This window comes from Nyctereutes procyonoides, unplaced genomic scaffold (genome assembly GCF_905146905.1).
Source record: "Nyctereutes procyonoides isolate TBG_1078 unplaced genomic scaffold, NYPRO_anot_genome, whole genome shotgun sequence".
NCBI lineage: Eukaryota > Metazoa > Chordata > Mammalia > Carnivora > Canidae > Nyctereutes > Nyctereutes procyonoides.
In genome coordinates, this window is record NW_026575047.1 from 27,149,417 (window position 1) to 27,172,409 (window position 22,993).

The 22,993-nt window shown below is 41.8% G+C and overlaps 2 protein-coding genes across 5 annotated transcripts in view; one reads left to right on the top strand and one right to left on the bottom strand.

Moving 5' to 3' along the window:
- CC2D2A (coiled-coil and C2 domain containing 2A) overlaps nucleotides 1-22,993 on the top strand; it is a 143,294-nt gene that overhangs the window by 93,067 nt on the left and 27,234 nt on the right. For all 4 annotated transcript variants that reach the window (XM_055326646.1, XM_055326649.1, XM_055326647.1 and 1 more), the window contains 9 exons: nucleotides 1,734-1,826; nucleotides 3,184-3,275; nucleotides 6,525-6,692; nucleotides 10,472-10,577; nucleotides 11,004-11,113; nucleotides 12,576-12,672; nucleotides 13,122-13,220; nucleotides 16,099-16,275; nucleotides 21,240-21,443. In XM_055326646.1, the coding sequence (XP_055182621.1) occupies nucleotides 1,734-1,826; nucleotides 3,184-3,275; nucleotides 6,525-6,692; nucleotides 10,472-10,577; nucleotides 11,004-11,113; nucleotides 12,576-12,672; nucleotides 13,122-13,220; nucleotides 16,099-16,275; nucleotides 21,240-21,443 (1,146 nt within the window). The remainder of the gene's footprint in view (nucleotides 1-1,733; nucleotides 1,827-3,183; nucleotides 3,276-6,524; nucleotides 6,693-10,471; nucleotides 10,578-11,003; nucleotides 11,114-12,575; nucleotides 12,673-13,121; nucleotides 13,221-16,098; nucleotides 16,276-21,239; nucleotides 21,444-22,993) is intronic.
- LOC129510537 (V-type proton ATPase subunit E 1-like) lies at nucleotides 6,720-9,080 on the bottom strand. Its single transcript, XM_055326774.1, is given in 3 exon segments — nucleotides 6,720-8,338; nucleotides 8,340-8,869; nucleotides 9,062-9,080. Coding segments are annotated over 3 exon segments (831 nt in total). The 3' UTR covers nucleotides 6,720-8,056.

Here is a 22,993-nt window from a genome sequence, read left to right on the forward strand (position 1 = left end):
GGCACAGGCACAGGCAGAGGGAGAAGCAGGCTCCATGCAGGGAGCCCGATGTGGGACTTGATCCTGGGTCTCCAGGATCAGGCCCTGGGCTGAAGGCGGCACTAAACCGCCGAGCCTCCTGGGCTGCCCCTCCATTCTTTTTCTTAAACCTAATGTCTAAGTAATCTCTTTGCCCAATATAATGACATATCAACTAAGAAAAATTAGAACTGTAGGGTTGAAAAGTATCTTATGTGTTACTATGGGAAATGATCCTGCCACATTGCTCCTGTCAATTCAATGCCATTTTAACACATTAAGTTATTTACTGAGCATAATGCTTGGTAAGAGCTGGGGGAGAGCTGCTAGGGTCTCAGCCACCTCAGGTGGGCAGGGTGCACAGGTGAGGGGGTGCCCACAGGTGGGGAGACTTTGAGGAGCTACAGATAATGGGGTGAAGGGGCGGGCCAATGAAAACCAGAAAGGCAAGTTAGTATTGATGAGGTAAGTGGAGAGCCATTAGAAATTGATACCACTGTGATTTTTTTTTTTATGTAAAAAATGTGGAAACTATTGAAGAAAATCTTTGGCTACTTGGTTCTTTTTGTATTAGTTTGGATTCATGATAGTAAGAGATAAGAAGCCAACTTGAGCTACCTTGGGCAGCAAGGGGAGTTTATTGGATGATGAAATGACAAAATAGGGTTAAATATCTAAAGATGCATGAATGGCAGGAATTCATCTGTGCTTCAGTGAGGGCCGGGCCGGATATAGAACCTGAATGCTGCCAGGACTTTTCTCTGTCCTGTCAGGGCTTCTTATTGGTCCCCATTGGAGACAGATTCTCTACTTGGCTGCATAGTCACCAACATTATCCAAGTTCACATCTAGTTACTTCAGCCAGCAGAGAGAGATGTGTCTTCTTGTCCCGAGCTTAAAATTCTTGGGAACAGCTAGGGGCACCTGGGTGGCTCAGTCAGTTGAGCATCAGCCTCTTGATTTCAGCTCAGGTCATGAATGCATCCCCCCATTGGGCTCTTCTGAGCAGGGGGTTCTGCTTGAGAATTCCCTCCCTCTGTCTCTCCCCCCACACACACATGCTTGAGGGTGCTCTCTCTCTCTTTCAAATAAATAAATATTTTTTAAAAAATCTTGGGAACAGCTGGCTTGTATTGCCCAGGCTAGGTTAGGAGCCACCCTGGGCATTCAGCTGTGACTAGAGAAGGACTGAAGCAGAACATGGCAGCTTCCTGGGCCCATGAGGGATTTTATGATAGACAGAGCAAAGTCAGCAGCCTAAGAAGACAACACTAACACTCATACTCTCCTCCAAGTGGGTGACCCAAATCAGCTGCAGCCAGATGCTATTTACTATTTTTGCAATTGCTCTACTTAAAATAGAAAAGACAAAAATGTAAGCCGAGGTTTGGGCTAAGTTGCTTGGGTGAGGTAGCAGGTCTCTCTGTTACCTTGATGGACTCTGTTTCTTCCTACATGAACAGCTTATGCTATAATTACTCTACAGAATTATCTTCTACTTATAAGGCAGTTCAACCAACTGGTACCAAAACCTACATACTGCATCAAAGATCAATTTTGAGCCAAAAATGAAGAGGAAGGTGGAAGAAGCATTTAGAACCATAACTTATTACTTAAATCACATGTGATAAATTCATCTCAGGATAAATTCTTTAATCTCACATGGGAGAATAATAATAATTTACAATCATAAAATTAATCCTTTTTAATTTTAGGACTATGAAAAACGTTTACAAGACAGAAATGTAATTGAAACCAAGGATCACATAGATACTCATAGGGCCATAGTAGCCAAGTACCTCCAACAGGTAAGGAAAATCACTTTACAGAATCCTCATAGGGGGAAAATAGCCAGCACCCTAACATCGGGGAAAGGTGGTGTCTATCTTTCTAAGTTATCTGTGGGTTATTTAAAAGTTACTTAACCTCTGTAGACTTATTTGCTCATAATTACAGATACGGAATTAACAGCCATCTTCATCTTTTGAACATATGAAATACTAGGATGTGTCTCAGTTCATTATCAGTGGTTATCTTAAGTGGGGCATGATTGCAAGGGACACAATTTCTAAGTCATGATTTTTCTCAAATTTGTATGTTTGCATCATATCACCTTTGTAATGAAAAAATTTTATAAATCACATACTAACTACCCTAATGCACTAAAAACTTGAAGTATCCATTTGCCCTTTCTTCTTTTAATAAATGTAACTTGTAGGAAATGCTGTAGTTACTATAGTACATTTTTTTTCACCCAAATGATCTACTCTGGGTTCCTTATTAAAAAAAAAAAAAAACGATTTATGACATTTAAGAGGTCCTCTATTTGATGAATAATTAGAAAGTAATTCAGTCTGAATAGAGGAAGAAGTTAAGAATCTGAAATGTGTGTGCTTCAAGACTGGTCTTATATTTTTCCAATTGTTCATTAATTCAGCAGAATTTTACTTATCATCCACTAGAAACTTTCCCAGGTCCCTTGAATAAAGCAGTGAATGGAACAGAACCCCCTCTGCCTTAGGGAGCTTACTTACATTAGTGAGCAAAGTGGGATGATTTGTATAAGAAGAGGTCAGTACTGGGGAGAAAAGTGCAGTTGTGCTGGGGGGCTGAACTGAGGTGACATGAGGTGAAGTCTTGAAGGAGTCTAGGCAATGAGCCCTAAAGTCTATGGACCAGGAACATTTTAAATAAAACCACCTGCCTGAGTTGAATGGATAAAGAAGATGTGGTGTATATAGACAATGGAATACCACTCAGCATCAAAAAAACCAACATCTTGCATTTGCAACAATGTGGATGGCCCTAGAGGGTAGTATGCTAAGTGAAGTAAGTCAATCAAAGAAAGGCAATTATCATATGATTTCACTCATATGTGGAATTTAAGAAACAAAACAGAAGATCATAGGGGAAGGGAGGGATAAATAAAAAGATGAAATCAGAGAGGGAGACAAACTTCATAAGAGACTCTTAAACATAAGAAGGTCACTGGAGGGGGTGGGGTGGAGTCCACATTAAGGAGTGCACATGATGTAATGAGCACTGGGCGTTTATATAAGACTGATGAATCACTGACCTCCACCTTGGAAACTAATAATACATTTTATGTTAATTAACCGAATTTAAATTAAAAAAAAAAAAAAACACACAACTATCTGTCCTCAGGTTAGAGAATCAGTAATAAATCGTTTCCTGATTGCAAAACACCATTTTCTTCTTTCGGATTTGATAGTAGAAGAAGAAGTTCCTAATATCAGGTAAAAGCAAACAAATCTTTTGTTTCTTATAAATATTATTTTTATGGTATTAAAATAAAATTTTCATGTAAATAGAAGATTTTATCCTTGTATGGGATGCTTTTGAGCCCCAGTAAGGCTAGGAACTGGTAAAACCTGATTAATGCCTCATGGTTAAATTAGTTGGGGGGCTTTGTTGAACAGGTCACACAAGATGCTCTCTATCACGCCCAATATACATCTCATCTCCCACTGTGCCCAAGTCAGCTTCACCAGCCTTTGCCACTTCCCTGCTGCAATCAGACTAAGTCTGACAGCATTTCCCTCCTGCACAGGCTCCTGTGTTCCACCTCCCTCTGCTAGACTGCTCCATACTCCACCCCCGCCCCTGCCCGGCACAGGACTGAGGGGGTGGCTCAGAATAAGCACTAGGGTTCCAGGTGGTGGGGGGAGACTGAGAGCTGCTGTGTGTTTGGTGACGGGGCAGGGGCAGCAGGGAAAATGAATATTTATATAGAAGTTGGGATTCCATTGCATTTGCTTGATTATCTCTGTTACTTAGAATAATCCTCAAATTGTCTCAACTCAAGGTGGAGGCATAAAATACAAAGAAATAACTTTCTGTATTGGTGGTCTTGTGCAGTGCATTAACTTCCTGACTTGTTCTGTGATTATTAAATCTCTTGGTCTCCTAAAAAGTTAATTTCCTATGCATGTACTTTCTCTCCACCACCAAGCTAAGAAGGAGACCAAAAAAAAAAAAAAAGTCCATCCATGGCAGCCCCTTTCTTTGACTTGGCCTCTATCCATATACCAGAGGCTGTACCCACATACACTCATGCAAACCCTCCCTCTTTATTCCAGGCTCAGAGTCCAGTCACTGAATGTATTTTTTTTCAGTCATGAAAATTATACTTTAGAATAGATGGTGATTTTTCATGCTGTTTTTCCATTTCTTTTCTTTCTTTTTCTTTGCTTTACTTTCTGCATTAAGTTCTGAAGGCTCAGGGTATGTTCTTTCTTCTTTTAATTTTGGTTTGTTCTTAGCATTAAACTAAGATGTTTTTATATTTAATGGTCCCAGCCACCAAGATGTTCCCATGCTGACTGCTAGCAGGGCAGCAAAGAGCTGCCTCTAGGGGAAGGGAGGGGAGGAATTTTGACAAAGAGAAGGGATGTGCCATGTTAGGATCCCCTGGCCAAGGTGTCTCTCTGAGGTTTCCAAATTTGGGTTAGTGGGGGTCCTGGCAGAGTGATTAATAAGATGGGCTTCATTTGCAGCAACATGAACCCTGAGGGAGTTATGCTAAGTGAGATAAATCAGACAGAGAAAGACAAATACGGTCCGAGCTCACTTATATGTGGAATCTAAAAAAGCCAAACTCATAAAAACAGAGTAGAATGGTAGTTATCAGTGGCTAAGAGGTGGGAACATTGAAGAAATGTCTAAAGGTAAAAGCTCACAACCAGTAGATTAAATAAGTTCTGGAGATCTCAAGCATAGCATAGTGAATATAGTCAATACTGTATTGTAAACTTCAAAGTTACTAAGTGCTTTAATCTTCATTGTTTCCCCCCTCAACCCCCCCCCCAAAAAAAAGTAATTATGTGAAGTTATAGTGGTGCTGGCTAACTCCACAGTGGCAATTATGTTCCAATATGTAAATGTATCAAACCAACACATTGTATGCCTTAAATTTACATGTTATATGACAATTACATCTCAATAAAATTAAATTAAAAATAATAAAATGTAGATAATAAGTCACATACAGAAAAGAGATTTGCAGTGTCACTCTCCTCACATTCCTCCTAGTTATTTTTCATAGCTTTCCATTATGTTAACATGTAATGGGTCTGCTCTTGTTTTAAGTGAGTTAAAAATAAAATAAGACTTTTCAAAAGAGGAGGGAACTGTCTGTTTAGTCAGAATGACCTGAGGTGGAACCCCAGCTCCCTCTTACTTAGGAGCCTTCAGCAAATCCTGTCACCTCCCAGAGCCTCCAGTTTCTTCATATGAAAAGTGGGGTAAATGTTACCCTTGTCAGGATTAGAACTATTCTGTGTAAGGCACCCAGCACTCTGCTTGATCTGCAGAAGGTGTTGATAAATGGCAGCTACTCTGTGTCCTCAGGACAGAAGGCCCTGGGGAACAAGCGGGAGCCCATCGGGAGCTGTCACCTCCCCAGCTGGCATGTGCCCCTTGGAAAGAGGCCCCCCCAGACAGGCAGGCTGCTTGGCAGCTCCGTGCTCGCAGGGAGACAGGGCAGCCTGAGGCTGGCTCTGCACAGCTGGCTTTGTCCTGCGCTGTCTGGCACAGTGTCAGCTTGCAGATACAAAATCACATCTGTGCTTCTGTTCAGTCTCTGGGCTGAAATTTAATTATCTGCTTCATGACCCTTTGTCCCACCATGATTCACTGACAGTGCTTCCATCCTCTTGGAAGTGTTTATCGGATTTCACCTCAGTGAGAAGGAGGGAGAGGAGAGGGATCCTCCTGCCTCTCCCCTTCCTCCTGCATCATCACTGCCATCATGTCACATCATCTTTAGAGCATCCACCAAGTGCTAGACCAGTGCCGGGGTGCTTTGCATACACCCCCTCCCTTTATCCTCTGCACAATCCCAAGAGGTAGGTATGATTATCCCCCATTTTACAGCTGAGGAAACAGAAACAAAGAGGTGAGATAATTTGCCCACGGTCAAAGAGTGGAGCCAGGAGTCCCATGGCTTTGTCTAATTCCAGAGGCGAAGGTACTCCAGGAAGTCCCAGGAAGGCTGTAATCACCTGCCATGTGATTGGAGCAGGCTAATGGCTAATGGGTGCTCTGGGCTCAGGAAAGGGACACTCCTTCCAGCTGACATGGCTGGGCCCTAACATGGTACAACCGCAGCCCCGGGCAGACAAAGAGGAAGTGGGGAAGGCACCCCATGTGCAGGACTGGCCTGGTCGAGCAAAGGTCCAGAGCAGGAGAGCACCTACACATCCGAGGGACCCAGGATGAGCAAGGCAGAGCACAAGGCAGGAAGCAAGAGCGACCCAAGCATACTTTTCTTCCTCTGATCAGTAGCAGCTAAAATCAACGTAAATGATCCACATCCAAGGATCTCCCCAGGCTCAGAATTTCTTGACGATTTCTACCCTTCCTTAAAAAGACAGAGTCATTCAGGGGCCTTTGAGGGACCCTGGGGGGAGAGTTTGGGAAATTGTCTCAAAGCTTTCCAGACCTTTCCTTTCCTTAGAGTACTAATCCTGTTCTGTGGTCATTAGCATTCTGGGGCTAAGCCTTTTCAAGCTGGCAGAACAAAAGCGACCACTAAGGCCAAGGAGAAAAGGTCGGAAGAAGGTGACGGCCCAAAACCTGTCCAATGGAGACATAAAGGTGTTGGTGAACATTATCCGGGCTTATGACATTCCCGTAAGGAAGCCAACAACAAGGTGAGAGCCTTCCAGGTGGCCCTGGGATGGAAAGTACAGGGTCTGAGCCCTGAGGGTGGGAAACGGCTCTCAGATAAGTAGGTGTGAGCTGGGGCAGATACTCGAAGGGTTATGTCCCAGGTTCTAAACACACATGCTATGAGCATAAAAATGATCTGCTCAGAGACATGAGTGATGCCAACTATGTTTCACTACCCTGGGGCAATGGGGATCCCTCAACCAGGGTAAGGGGAGCCTGAGTTTCTTGTTCCCTTTAGAGAACAGGGATGAGCGAGAATTAAAGAGCAGGTATTAAAACTTCTACCTCCTGGTGCCTTCATCAGTGTAATGAGGAAGGCTGACCTTTCTCGTCTCTTCTCCAGGTTTCCCACACTATGCTGAGGCTCTTTCGCACAGATTATTTCACTTATTTCATGTTACTATTAATATCTCCATTTTACAAAAGGGAAAACACATGGGTGGCTTGTCCAGAGTCATCCAGCACCGTCTGATTCACAGAAGAGCACCATTCTGGCCTTTTGCATCTTCTTTCCTCTCTAGGATCCTCCTTTTCAAATTTATCCCCTATCCATTATTTTAAACTTTTTTTTTTTGTACTACCTAACTCTTCCACCCATTACATCTGATCATCACCAACTATTCCCACCATCTGATTACTGGTAAATGTCCATTTAAGCTCTTGAATCTGTGCATAGCATTGCTTCCTCAAGTATAGCCACACCCCTTCACCTCAATTGAATCAAAGCTCAACTGTGGGAAGAAAAGCTGTTTTCTAAAACAATGTATAAGTATTTCTCTTATTTTGGTCTCTATAGAATATTTTTTCCATGTAAATCTTTTGTTTTAATAAATAAGACATATTCATGGCTTAGATTTTAAATCACATTTACAGATGAGCGACACTCTAGACCCAAACAGGTTAACAGTGAAGCTACTATTGCTGGAAGGAATGCATGCCCCTCCCCCTAACCCCCATGCATTTTAAGCCTAAAGAACTGAATGTCAGAGAATGCCATACATATCACCCTCTAAACTCTAGAACTGAAAGTGGAAGACTAGAGGAAGAGTGGAGACTTGGTGAAGCTCCCATAACCACCATCTGATATCCTTACCTTCATGCTACAGAAGCAAATGAAAGTGCTACTTTTAGATAAGCTAGGAAGATAAGCTTACCTGATTGCATTAAGTGAAACTTTCATGGTTAACAATTAAGCTAAGGGCATTAGCTACAGAGAGTATCCACCGATAATACAGAATATTAGAACAGCGAAGAGGAAGCGACACAGATACCCTGTTTCTTCAAATATCAGAAACTTCCACATTACAGCAGGAGAGCAGTGGATGAACTCCACCTCTCCAAAGGTTTAGTCCAAAAACTTCCCGTTGGCATTTGCATCAAGTAAGGCTCCTTGTACTTCTGGCATCATCTGCTGGGCTACAAGATCCAGCCGGCTTTCTAGGGTATTGGAAACTTTTATGTTACGATCCCCATTATAGATCTCAACTCCACCGGCTGTTTCCTCAGGCAGGTAGGCCCCCTGATCAGTTTGGACATCAATATCTTTTTTGGTGGAAATTTTGTACGTAGGAATCACTTTTTGCACTGCAGCCTTTACCAGAGGGAAATCCTGTTTCCTGCAATGGATAAATCATCCGGGGTTCCAACAATTGGCACAAACCCTGAAGGACCAGTCCATCCAAAAGCACATGGTACCTGGTTGTATCTTTTACCACCTTGCTGAGTCTCTGTTTTGCTTTATTGGGTAGGCCTGTGATAAGGTCATCTCTTGCTCTGAGGACTTTGAGCCTTGCTTGATTCATCAAATTAGACATCTGAATTTTCTTCTGCTGCTCGATCCATCTTTCTTTCTTCTCATAGTATTCCATCATCTTCAGTCTTTGGGTTTGCACAAGACGACCTTTCTCAATGTTGAGCTCCTCATCTGCCTTCACATCTACTTCCTCTGCTTTCTCATTGGCTTCTTGTTCAATGAAAGCCATCATATGCTTAATCTGTTCTTGCATGTCAGCACCGTTGAGGACCACGGCAAAAGCTGTGCTGGGCCAGAAGGCCACTGGCTTGAGCTTAGGTTGGAAGTGGGTGGTGGAAGGAAGGGGAAAAGAAAATCCAGTGGAGGTTTCATCTTCCTTTGCTTTATGATTCCGGCTTCCAGCTCCTATAGAATATTTTTTAGGTGTTAAACCATTTCATTCAAATTATAAGGAAGCTTAGTTGATCCTCTGTGTTATATATATGTGTAGGCTCATCAAGACAGCTCAGATATCAACTCTTGCATTAAGCCTGCCCAAATCTTAACCCTCTACCCTTGCATCCAACTAGATCAGATTTTTCATCTCTCTCTCTGTACTCTTACAGCCCATGCCCATCTCTATGTTCTAACGTGTGTCCCACTGTATCGTGATTATCTGTTCACATGTCTGCTGGCCTTTTAGTTGGAGCTGAAGTGTGTCTGATTTGTCTCTGCAGCTCCAGAGTCTAACACAGGGCCTGAAATATAGTAGGCACTTCACAGATGTTTTGTAATACTGTAATCAAGTGGTGTTCCAAAGAGAAAAAGGGTTTCTCTGGAAATTGTTGCATTAAATATTCCACTTTTATTGTCTCATGGTTTGTCTGATACCTTTATCCGTGAAAAGGTAAGATAATCTGGTAGAGACAGTTTATATTTTGCCCAGTAATGAATACGAAATACTTGGTAAACCATTAAGTTCAGTGCAAATACGCAGGTGTGTTGTTAGGATGAGGGGAGAGGTATCTGGGAGAGACTCTCTGGAGATGATCTTCATCTCCTTTTTTTAAGAATCCCAAAAAGGATGGGGTATCTGCGTGGTTCAGTCCATTATGCATTCAACTCTTGATTACAGCTCAGGTCATGATCTCAAGGTCATGAGATCAAGCCCCATATTGGGCTCCACACTGGACGTGGAGTCTGCTTAAGATTCTCTCTCTCCCTCTCCCTTTGCCCCCTCCCCTCTATCTCCACCCTTACTACCCCTTGTTATCACCACCCCTCTGCCCCAGCTTGCATGTGAGCTCTCTCTTAAAAATAAGAATCCCAGGGCAGCCGGGGTGGCTCAGCAGTTTGGCACCGCCTTCAGCCCAGGGCCTGATCCTGGAGACCCTGGATCAAGTCCGATGTCGGGCTCCCTGCATGGAGCCAGCTTCTCCCTCTACCTGTGTCTCTGCCTCTCTCTCTCATTCTGTGTTTCTCATGAATAAATAAATAAAATCCAAAAAAACCCACATCGTATGGCAAATTAAATCTATTAAAAAAAAAAATCCCAAAGGGAAATAGGGCAAGACCCATAGATCCTAATTCAAGCTAGGAATCCCTGAGATCCTTTTATCCCAGTGATGCCTGGTGGGCCCAGAGAAGTGTCTTACTGGAGAGTGCAGGGTCATAGAGAACACAATGGGAGGCGTCTGGGTGGAGATAGGGCAGGCTGGCCAGGGCGCTCTCATTTGTTGGGGGGGAAAACAGATTTCTCACTCAGGCACTCTCTGGGAGCAGAGTGGGAAGAGAACACTTTTCTCAGTTCCAGCCAGACATGCAGGTCTAGGGATGGAAGTTGGGGTGTCTCTATTAGTTACTAGGTCACAGAGAGGACCCACACATATGAAAAGCTTTCTGAAGTGTCAACAAACTTAAAGAAAATGTCTGTCACTGGAGCCATACCTCTTTGGAGAAGCTATCTTGCTGAGTATCTAATTGGATTTTTCTTGTCATTAATTTCTGTCATGCATTTCTTGCCCCTAGCAAATTCCAGCAGCCTTCAAGATCTTCAAGGACTTTCAGCGAGAAGCGTGCTGCTTCCCCAACCACACACAGCCCAACCCACAGTTCTGACTACCCCCTCGGCCAGGTGAAATACCTAGATGCTGGGTGACAGCTTAGAACCTTGCCCCTTGGGTGCCTGGGTGGCTCAGTCAGTTCAGCGTCTGCGTTGGCTTGGGTTGTGATCCCAGGGTCCTGGGATGGAGCCTGCATTAGGCTCCCTGCTCCGGAAACCTGCTTCTTCCTCTCCCTCCGCCTGCTACTCCCCTTAATTGTGCTCTCTCTCTCTCTCTCTCTCTCTCTCTCTCTGTCAAATAAATAAATAAAAATCTTTAAAAAAAAAAAAAAAGAAGAAGAACCTTGTCTCTTCAGAACTGCCTACAAACTTTATAGTCTCTTTTCTGCTTCATTCTCTTTGGAAACACACTAGTCAGTAAACATATTCTACCTCTGCTAAGAACAAAATAATTCAAAAACCTGTTAGGGACGCTAACAACTTGCTCTTACATTTAAGGTTTTAGTACGTCCTTTTGTGGAAGTTTCTTTTCAACGAACGATTTGCCACACAACAACAGCAGAAGGACCAAATCCCAGCTGGAATGAAGAACTTGAACTTCCTTTTAGGTAAGAGTGTTTTACTCTTTAGGAACTGCAGGATATTTTGAAGAAAGGTGAATAAAATGGAGCCCCAGGGGGAAATGACTACAGTGAAAGTTTCTGTAGCTCATGAGCCAGGACAATATCAAAGAGTCTGACACTGAGTCCCATGCTGCTCTTGTGGTACCACAACTGACTCCAGTCAAGAGCAAAATGGGAAAATGTCCAACTTTTGAGACTCGGGTTCACTGTTGGGATACCCCCACACCTCTCCAGGCTCTGGTTTCTGTGGCCCAAAACTTCTCATTCCCTTGGCCACAGGGCCCCTATACTACTTTTCTTTTATTCCTCATCTCCCCGACTCTGGAAGCTTCAAGTAAACTCCCCAGCCTGTAACTCTCTACTTTTCATAATTACACTTTCTTCCTCACCAGAAATAATACATAGGCATTTAAGACTTTAAGTGATTTTTTTTTATATTTACAAGACTCCCTTATTTCAGATCTTGAAGCAACCTTAGAAATGACCTAGTGCAACATTCATTCTACTTCTACAGAAATTAGGGACAGCTGGGTGGCTCAGCGGTTAAGCATCTGCCTTTGGCTCAGGGTGTGATTCCTGGGGTCCTAGGATTGAGTCTCATATCAATTCTAGGGAGCCTGCAGAGAGCCTGCTTCTCCCTCTGCCTGTCTCTGCCTCTCTCTGTGTCTCTCATGAATAAATAAATAAAATCTTTAAAAAAAAAGAAAAGAAAAGAAAATCCAAAGATGGAAGGTGACTTGCTTAAGGCCACATAGCATATTAGAGACAGCAAGGATTAGAGCTAGTCCAGTCAGAAGACAGAGACACATATCACTGTTATGCACAGAATAAGCACAAAGAATGAGCAAACACAAAGGCAAATGCTCAACAAAATACATGCAACAGTCTTGGGCCAGGCCTGGCTAGACTCAGAGCAGGTGATATTATAGGAGATGAACCTCACCCCTGCACTGCTCTAGTTATCTATAGAGAAAGTAAGTGGAAGGCAGGGACCATTCAACCAGCCTTATAACACCAGGAGGGAATGGTCTGCTGGAGAAGCATCTTCCAGAGCCCAGTTGCTTAGGAAACCTGCCTACTGGCATGAGTGTCAGCTGATGATCTTGAATGTAGCCTGTCCACTGAGCCAGCTCAATCATGCCCAGCTGGCTCCTGGCAAAGTTCACCATGCAGGTTGGGGGGATGATGTGAGGCTTGGCAGGGCAAGCCAACAGACAGGGGGTTTCTCTCTCTGCCTAGAGCCTCCAGTCGAATACCCCTTCCACCTGAGTATAGATATTATGTTATAATATCTCAGTGCAAAGACAAATATTTGAAATGAAAGCACTGCTTTTAATCTTCATATCTATGCTCAGATTTGAGTATTTTTCAAGTTTTGCTATTTGAGTGCCCATTGTTTCTATCTCACTCATTCTCATGGTCCCTGGTCACATGTGCCCATTTGCAGGGCTCCCAATGGGGATTACAGCACAACAAGTTTGCAGTCAGTGAAAGATGACGTGTTCATTAACATTTTCGATGAAGTGCTGTACGACGTCCTAGAGGTAAGTTCACAGTTTCAGGAAGACATGCACTCATGTTCATGTCCTCTACTCACTGTAAATCCTTAACACATTCTCTTGGTGGTGTTTGAAATGTTTCAAACTTGACATGTATAAACAGGAAAGGGAGAAGGGAGGAAGAGAATTAGCTTTTTTATTTTCAACTGAGTGTCTGCTAGGTTCCAGGAATTGCACTGGGTGTGTTACACATATGGTCTTGATTCTAGAATAACTTTGTGAAGTAGATTGTTAAATCTCCAATTTAGTGGGTGCAGAAGGGTTAAGTGACTTTCCCAGGGTGGCAAAATGATTAGGTGTCTGAACCAGAATGGGATTGAGGTCTGTCTAACGTTGCCCATGGGCTTTCAGCTAAACCCCACCATTTTCCTGGGGCAGATTAAATAAATGAGTGGCTGGAGTTCTTAAAGTTATCGCTTCCTACTTTCCTTCAGGATGACCGTGAAAGAGGAAGCGGAATCCACACCCGTATTGAGAGACACTGGTTGGGAAGCGTGAAAATTCCATTTAGCACAATATATTTCCAAGCCAAGGTAAGGATCGAAGTCAGAATCCCATGAAAGGAGGGAATGGTTGTATCCACTTCTGTTACAGCTTTCTTTGCAGGTCTCTACCCTCTACATTGAGAGAACCTGTGTGCAAGCCGCAGCTGGAAAGATAAAAAGCCATTGATCTTGTGTCATATTTGCGTGACTTGTAAAACATCCAATTCCTGCAGAGTTAGGAGTTAATGGAGTACTGTTCCAATCTGAGAATTTTTCTAACATTTAAATAGAAGTGAAGCAGAGGTGGGACAAAGCGGAAACTTGTCAAAATGACAAAAGTGGAGTGGATGGGTGCCTGAAAGTAATGTAAAGGGAACAATCAGGACAGTGATGGCTCATTTAATCACATGCATTCTACTAATGTTTCTAGAGTGCTCACTATTTCAGACATGAAAAATGGTTGGTACAGGCTCGTTCAACTAAGACACCCTTCTTCAGAGTTTAATGATTTTGCTGAAGGGGACCCATTAGGTTAACAACTCTTGAATGATTTAGTAGCTCTAATCTGGGACAGTGAAAGATTCTGCAATGGCTTTAATACCCTGGTATTAAATCCATGGCAACAGGAGGCTTTGAGCCACTAATCTCCCACAGCTACAGAGGGGGCTGTTTAATTCCACATGAGATGACCACACAGAGCAAGCTTCACCCCAGCCACAGAGTCTTCAGCAAGACCGAGGCTTGGATGGGTTGGAATCTCAGGAACAATTAGAATTACAATTCTCCCCCTAGACAAAAGGACAGTCAGTCTCAGGTGAAGCTTCGGTGATATGCTGGCCAAAAAATTTACATTTCCCTCTTTGAATAGATCTTAAATGAAAAAAAAATTTTTTAAGAGCACATGAGTTTGTAAACGAAACTGCCATTTATTTGGCGTTGCCGAATTTCACATTTGGAAGGGTACCCAGAGGTAATTACTCCAAATCCCTTCTTGAAAAATGAATGTCCTTTACTGTATTGTGGTAATGTCCATACTCTGAGTGTCTCTACAAACAGGGAACTCATGACTTCATGAGGCAATTTGATCTCTTTGCCAGGCTGTGTTATAAATTTCTTGCCATAATCTATGTGCTTCCCTATTCGTAGGTCCTGGTTTGGAGCTACATATAACATGTCGAATCCCAACTCACTACTAACAGTAGGGATAGCTATATTTAGACACACATTACAGGACGTTACTAGCTGATTTGTATGTCACCTCAATTAAACCTCACAACAAGCCAGTCAGCTTTATTGTTCCCATTTTACAGATGAATAAACAGAAGCCTAGAGAGGTGAAGTCACTACTCAAATCCCAAAGCTTACAGCAGAGCAGGATTCAAATTTTCCCTACTTCCCACAATGCTCTCACATTGCTTATCCCTGGGGAATAAGACTGGTAAAAGGAGAGAGAACCATTCAAGTTCTGGGTTTATACATTTCAGTATTAGTTTTGAGAATGGTTTTATTACATTTGTCACTTAAAAATTTTATCTGACTCCAAAGCTTGTGCATTTCCATGCACCCACAGGGGACATTTGGCAGGATCTAGAAATACCTCTGTTTGTCACAACCAGTGGGGAGAGTTATTGGCATCTTGTCAGTGCAGACCAGGAATGCTGTGGACACCCCACAGGGTGCAGGACAGCCCCCACCACAGACAATCATCAGGCCCCAGTATCAGCTGTGCCCAGGCTGAGAAACACTGTCTTAAATCTTTACACTTCAACTATTTGGAGATAGTTTCCCATCCTTTCTAAGTCATCTACCTATTTCCCAGATCAGATCTGCTCAGTTATTACAGCTGCACATTTCACGGCATTATTTCTGTATCCTTTTCCCTGTACCCTCTCACCTGCCCTCCTGGTGCAGGCTCTGGGGGAAAGCACCGGTATAAGGAGGAAAATAAACAACAGCTCACTTAATACCTCCCTGGAAGGTGCAATCACTGAAAGTTTAACTTCTTTCTCTGTTTCTCCTGAGACATAAATGCCACTAAAGACTGAAAGGAAATTAGATTCTCTGTAAGTATGTGAATTTCAAATTCCAGCTCTGAATATTTGTGTGGCACCAGACAGTCTTTAATAAGTCTTTAATAAACTTATTGTTGTGTTGGCTATGCAAGAGTGGAAATCCTTGTCTTTTGGAGCTTCTACAGAAACCAGGTCACTTTATATAAGTGACTTGTAGTGCATTAAGCCTGCATATATTGAGCACCTGCTGTATATACAAAACATTGCTATACATTGGAGAAGGGTGGTCTAAATGGGAGTGATATATAGATCTATTCACAGAGAAGTCAGGTATCCAGAACAAAGGGATAAATATGCACACAACTATAAAGTCTGGTCGAACATGTCACAATAACAAACACGGACCATGCAAACCATGTGTGAGGCTGCTAGGGATAACAAAATAATTCACAAAGGAGACAACATCTGGCTCAAGTCTGAAAATAATGATGAATACTTTGCAAGGGGGGATGAAAAGCTGGGGCATTCCAGAAAAGGGGGAATGACTACTGGCGAACAATATTGAGTGCTGAGCATATGACAGGCATTTTTCGGAGTGTTAGATATCTATTCAGTCAGCACACCTAACTACCATACAAATAGGTACTTTATAAGCGCACAAGGTGAGGTACTTGGAGTGTAATCCAGGATTTGAACCCAGGTGACCTATTGTTACTGTCAATCTACAGAGCTGATACATGCTCTGCTGACCTGTGCAGAGGCAGGGACATAGCCCTTCCTGTGAGAGATGGGGTAAGACTTGAAGGCCAGGCTGAACAGTCTTTATTGGACTCATCAGTGAAGAGTCGACACTTGCCTTTGAACTTCCATTGGAAAACCACCAGTATGTTTACCAAGTCATATGTTCTTCACAGATTGATGGAACATTTAAAATAGACATTCCCCCTGTTCTTCTGGGCTACAGCAAAGAGCGAAGCATGATTATGGAGCGGGGTTTTGACTCTGTACGAAGCCTGAGCGAAGGCTCCTACATCACCCTGTTCATTACCATCGAGCCTCAGCTGGTTCCCGGGGAGTTGGTTCGAGAAAAGGTAACCACACTTCCACTTTAGAATTGCATGTCTGATGTTGATGAGACACAACAAATGCTTGCTAGGCTGTGCTTCATAAATGCAGACTGCATGGCACATGCAGAGGTCTCCTTACACTGTCCATTCACTACTCTACGGTCTGAACAGAATATGAGATTGCAGATTTGTACCATTGAGCCAATAATTCGGTTGATCAACAACTTAAACTTTCCAGCAAGACAAACATAAACATGGTCCAAGTTTAGAAGAATTTTCTTAATGGAAGAAAAAAAAAATAGCAAACTCCTCTTTTATATTGATGTTTATTGGCAAGCATGCCAAAATACATCTCCATATCTAACCTCACATCCTTGGTTGTGCTGTGGGTTCAATCAATGTATAGGATCATAAGGCTAGATCTCCAGGGGTTACCTCATTTCAGTGCCTTCAGACAGAAACAAATAAATATATGCAAAAGTACCTCTAATTCTGAACCGATCTACAACTAAGAGTTTCCAGAATCTCCATTTGTTGGCAACTGTGTCCCAACCCTTATAGCCAGGAGACACTTTCTCAATGTAACATGCTTATGCAGCATTGATGTGCGCTGCCTTCATTGGTCTGGGGAGAAAGTATTGATCATGACCTTTTTATTCTAAAAACTAATACAATCGGCACTACCACCACCACCATGTACTGAGTTCTTACTCAGTCCTCAGCACCGTGTCAGACATTTGACACAAGTGCTCTCTTAATACTCACAGCTGTACTGTACGGTTGGTCTCCGATTGAGACAGGAGGAAAACGAGGCTCAACTCTCCAGTTCATTCAGGCAGTAAATGCAGAGCTAACGATTAAAGGTCTGTCTGACTCGAAACTTTACATAGTCAAAAATATTTACTGAGCATCTTCTATGTGACAGGCATTTTTCAGGCATGGAGATACAGCAGCCTAGAAAAGCAGATAAAAATCTCACAGAGCTCACGTTCATGTTTAAACCCAGCTTGTCACCTACTAAACTCAACTGCATGGATTCTCATGCTGACTCTTTATTATTACGACTCAGATGGAGATGGGGAAAAATGAGTACATTCCTCTTTCTTTTACAGTATTACAATTTGGTTCACAGGGAAAAATACTATTGCCCTTTGCAAGGATTATTGGAAAAATAAATCTACTAAAATTCAAATTAATCTTCTATGTTAGCCTTTGTCACTGACACTGTGACAAAAATGTTCTCTAGAAAACATGGCAAAATATATGCATTTCAGAATATTTCTAGGAAGTGAAATATGTATTCTGAATGTTTTTTCTTTACATATAAATTCAAGAGAAAGCCAACAAGCATGTTGACATAGAAAAATGCTCTCAGACAAAAGATGATTTTGCTATTTCTATGTATCCCTAATGAAGAAAAAGCACTCCATCTGGAGGTGAGCTTACAAAACATTTGAAAGCAGTCTGTGACCTCGGCTGAAAGCCTGAAAACCAGAGCCGCCTTAGCACCTGGCGCAATTCCTGGCATTGACCCCCGTTGGGCTCTGAAACGGCCCCCAGGTCCTCTAACCTTCCCTGCCTACAGCCAGGTAACTAGGCTGTCCTTTGGTGGCATTTCACTGCCCCGCTGTGGCTGCATGGAGCATTTCTCTTAGGCCTCTGAAACAAGGACTTAAAAAACCCTTTGGAGGACACAGGTTCTTTGCTGCTGTTTAATGAGGAAGGCATGTGGACTGAGGCACTCAGATGTCCTAAACACAGTGGCAGAAAACACTACTCGGTGGTTCCCCTGCAGATGATTCAGGAGAGACAAGCTCTCACCCTAAGATAATAGAGGCCACAACCTGGAACTGTTTTTCCACTTAATCAGCAACTTCCAGGATTAGCAGATCAGAGTCTTCCCTCCACGATCATCCCATGGGGACTCATTCCCTATGACTTTTTAAATGGATTTACTCATGGAATTTTCATAAGAATTGGTAGCAATTCCTGAAACTCCTACTGTAACTAACTACATTGTCTTGATAAAAGTAAATTTTTAAAAATAGATTATTTCTGTTAATAAAGTCTTCCTCTCATTTCTTTTTTTCCTTCTTGCCTCTGATAGATGAATGACATGCTTAAAAAGGTATACCAAATATTCTGTTTTACATTCGTTGGTTAGTAGTTATTAGGCTTTCACTTAGCTGCTTTTTGTCCCTTGCCACTTTATGGAAGCTGCTAGGTCCTAGTATATGTGTGATCCCTTGACAATGAATCACAGACATCTAAAGTTCCTTAAAGAATGTCCAGCTTTGTCTTTTGGCCCATTTTTAGCTTTGAATGTAGGAAGTTATAGGTGTAGATGTAACCTGCATCCTGGGCACTATCTCTACTGTGTCCAGGCCTATAAAATCCATGAGCTGCTTCTTACAGACAGTGCAGCTGTGACAATGATTTCTGATGGGTGGAGCTCTCATAGTGTAGCTATCCAAAGGGAGGTTTTAAACCCATTCGATTTTCTCTGACACTAACCTAGAGCTAAAAAATTGACCCAGTTAAGAAATCTTCCAAACTTCATGTTGAATCAAACTGAGAATTTGTCAGTTAGCCCTTAATTTGTTTTGTAATAACCCAACTTCTTTTAGTATTTAGCTTTCCTTTGGCACTTCTTGGATTACCAATACGGCATCCTCCTCTTTAAATCACTGCATCGCTCCATTAAATGGCATCCTGATGACCTAAGCAAGTATTAATGGCCATTAATAATACTTACTTAAATGCTTACCTGTGTATGCTCAGTGCAGAGAGGACCACAAGATGATTCAAGCATAGGCCCTACTCTCATGAAGCACTAGATATGTACTCAAAAAACACAACAGCACATCCAGGCCCGAGTGGTAGGAAAAGTTTTAGGCACCGTTTCTTCAATCTGTAAGTCCAATGGTCAGGACTGATTCAAGGTTTTTGTTGCTGTCTCTGGACAATGCCTATTTCTGCCTCTTAAGTGCTTCCTTAGCACCCCATGTTTATCTCCATAGAATCTCTGGTCAAGTATTTCAAGTGCCTGACTTGAAATTATTATTAATGCTTTCCTCTAGACTAGAAGTTACTTGAGGGTACTGTTTCATACTCATTTATTCACAGTGCCTGGAAACTTTTAGACTCTCAGCAAACAATTGGATGTGTAAGTAAATGAATGAGTTTAAGGGAAATGGATGAATTCACTAGGTGCTTTGTTTCATACCACCCTTGTTTCATAATTACCCATCCTTATAATAAAGTTATATTATTTCTGGGGTGACAGTTCTATCCCAGGAGTTGGTGACACACCCATACCAAGTAAGTCTTAGGAGCTCACCTTTTTCATTTATTTATATCTCCATCATAATGTCTGCTGGGCAGCTACCATGTGTTGGCACTATGCTGAGCAGTAGGTGGTTATGACGATGATGATATTCAAATTCAGATGTCAGGGACATCCCATGAGAATATATGGGAGGCTTCTGGAGGTGCTTCCTACTTAATCCCCACAACTGCCACCCCAATCCTTCAGGATGTAGCAATCAAATTAGAAACAAAAGCCACAGTCCAGCCCCAATGTAACAGTAATCAAGAACAACAGGGATAGCCTAGATTCAATTTGAAGTCATCAAAAAGTAAGGGGATGTTTTCTGTGCACTTGCTCATTCACTGAACAGTATTTGTGAAACAATTACGACATGTACTATGTATCAGGTGGTACTAGTACTACAGATAAAAAACAAGATCAGGGGGGATCCCTGGGTGGCGCAGTGGTTTGGCGCCTGCCTTTGGCCCAGGGCGCGATCCTGGAGACCCGGGATCGAATCCCACGTCGGGCTCCCGGTGCATGGAGCCTGCTTATCCCTCTGCCTGTGTCTCTGCCTCTCTCTCTCTCTCTCTCTCTCTCTCTGTGTGTGTGACTATCATAAAAAAAAAAAAAAAAAAAAAAAAAAACAAGATCAGGGGTGCCTGGGTGGTTCTGTGAGTTAAGCATCTGCCTTCAACTCAGGTCATGAACCCAGGGTCCTAGGATAGAGCTCCACATTAGGCTCCCTGCTCAGCAGAGACCTTGCTTCTCCTTCTGCTTCTGTCGCTCCCCCCACTCGTTCTCTCTCTCTCTCTATCTCTCTCTCTCTCATGAATAAATAAAATCTTTTAAAAAAAGTCCAAATTTTAAAAATAAATAAATAAAAAATTAAAAAATTGTATTTGAGTTTGTCTTGAAACCCTTTGAAATGTAAGCAACCATATGTATACTTTTACACTAAGCAACAAAAATCTTGTAAAAACATTTAAATATCTGCTCTATTCAAACTTTTTTTTTTAGCAATAATTTTAAGGGAAAAAGTCACAACATGTGTCTAAAGGCAAATGAAAATTGTTCTGTTTCATCTGCTTTGAGTTACTACCAGAAGTCTGGGAACTGGTAGCTCATCTTGGATCAGAGAAATGCTTAAAATAAACATAATACATTTGTTCTTTTTAGTTGTTTCCATTTTCCCTGTGACCCATTACTATTATGTATTACATTGATTATGGATTCAAAACTTAACATACCAACATATATCTGTCAATTTGTTATGCATTTAACACGAGTTGCTCAAGCTTTGCATTTGATATGTTAGATTTCTGAAGCCCTCTCCGCTCTAAAACCAATGTCAAAATACACATAAAACTATTGCTTGGTCACATCAATCAAAATGAGTACATCATAGTTTATTTTTAGAGGTGTTTAAAGTTTCCATAGGGCTGCTTGCCTATTGACTACTTTCTTTCAATTCTGTTCAATATATTTTAAGTATTTAATGAAGCCACCTAAGTTTTAGATTACAAATATAATTTAAAAAAAGCATGACAATATTGTAAGGAGTCACTTAATCATAGTTCCTAAAAGCACACATGTAGTTCAGGTTGACTGTGGTTTTCAACAAGTTCTGCTGTGTCTCCAGTAATCGTATGTGACTCCATAATCTTTGTTTTTAAAGTTTGATTCTCAGGAAGATGAGAAATTGCTTCAAGCAACAGAGAAGTTTCAAACTGAATGTGCCTTAAAGTTTCCACATCGCCAGTGCCTCACAACAGTGACTGACATAAGTGGAAAAACTGTATTTGTCACTCGTTACCTGAAGCCTTTAAACCCTCCACAGGAGCTCCTGGATGCCTGTCCCAACAATCCTCAGGCAACGGCAGTAAGTATTTCATAGCCAATCAGGGCTGCTGCTAAAAATGTGTTAAAATTTTAATATATTGCCCTCTTAATTACTCTATTTCATAGTACTTAAGTAGTCCCTATATGAGATCATTAGTGGTGAAAGAAATGACTAACACTTTTTTATTACCCTGAGGCTCACTTTCTGTAGATAAGTCTGAAGGTACCAGAAAGGGTAGTAATCCTTAGTTCATTCTTTCAGTGAATAATTATACAGAGCTTCCTGTGTCCCTGGCATTATATTGGGTTCTGGAAATTAACATTTAGAAGATGCTTTACATTTTTGCAGTGTCTTACATAAACATGTCTTCATTATGTGTCTTCCATCAGTCTTTGGGATTTGATCCTAGGCCTCTCACTTCAGAAATCATGCACATTCTACTATAGCAAGATAACAATTCAATATTATACTTAATATTATAGGCATCATTGAATTCAAATTAAGCAAATTATTTCCAAGATTTGAGGATGCACAACATGTAAGCTATCATCACCACAGAATATAACCATACTGGGCCATTAAATATACATGCACATTCTCTGGCTGCAAAGCACCCTACCCATCACAACCACACACGAACAGAAATCATATGTTAAGCAGGCTATTTTTAAGTGAATACTGTAACCCATAACTATTTTAGTGATGGGTAGTATAGGGAGTAGTTGCTGCTAATAAGTCATTAACATAATAATTTAGGAACACAGTGAAGATATATCTATTTGCAGATAAAGATATATCAAAAGAAAAACCTGTGTTCCACATTTCATTTGCTTTATTAATCAATTTTTATTAAAAACCATAATAGGGACTTCCCTCTATTCTTCCTAGCATAGTAAATAATGCAGAAAACTTCTCCCAGGAGAGAACGCTTAGGAGTGATGAATAAAATCTTTAAACCATCTTTAAAATCATGACTGACATAGAAATAAGGTGAAGGGGGAAACTTGAGAGATAGGAAACCACGAAGCAGATTTCATAAGGGTGAGAGCCTGAAATAGCATTTGCTCTGAGGTCATCTGATAATTCTTAATGCCTCAAATTGGGCTTCAAGACGGCCACAAGGCTATAGGGGAAGGAGTTAATATGTGGTGCCAGCGTAGGCAGAAGGGTTGAATTAGAGACTCAGGTACAGTTAGGACCATTGACAGGTAATGTCAACAGTGGCTAAATCAGGAACTACCCTGCAAGGAATTTTGCCTGTCTTAGTCTTGACTCTGGATGGAAGAGAAATGTGAAAAGTCTCTCCACAGAATCCCCAATCACTAAGTTGTATTTACTCACATTTGGGACTGGAATTTACACTGCCTGTAGGACCCCCCAAAAAAACTTCAACTGAAAATATAATTGAAATTTAAATTAAATTTCCTCAGCCTTAAAAACAAACAGAAAAGGGATGCCTGGGTGGCTCAGCAGTTGAGTGTCTGCCTTTGGCTCAAGGTGTGATCCTGAAGACCCGGGTTCGAGTCCTGCATCAGGCTCCCTGCATGGAGTCTGCTTCTCCCTCTGCCTATGTCTCTGCCTCTCTCTCT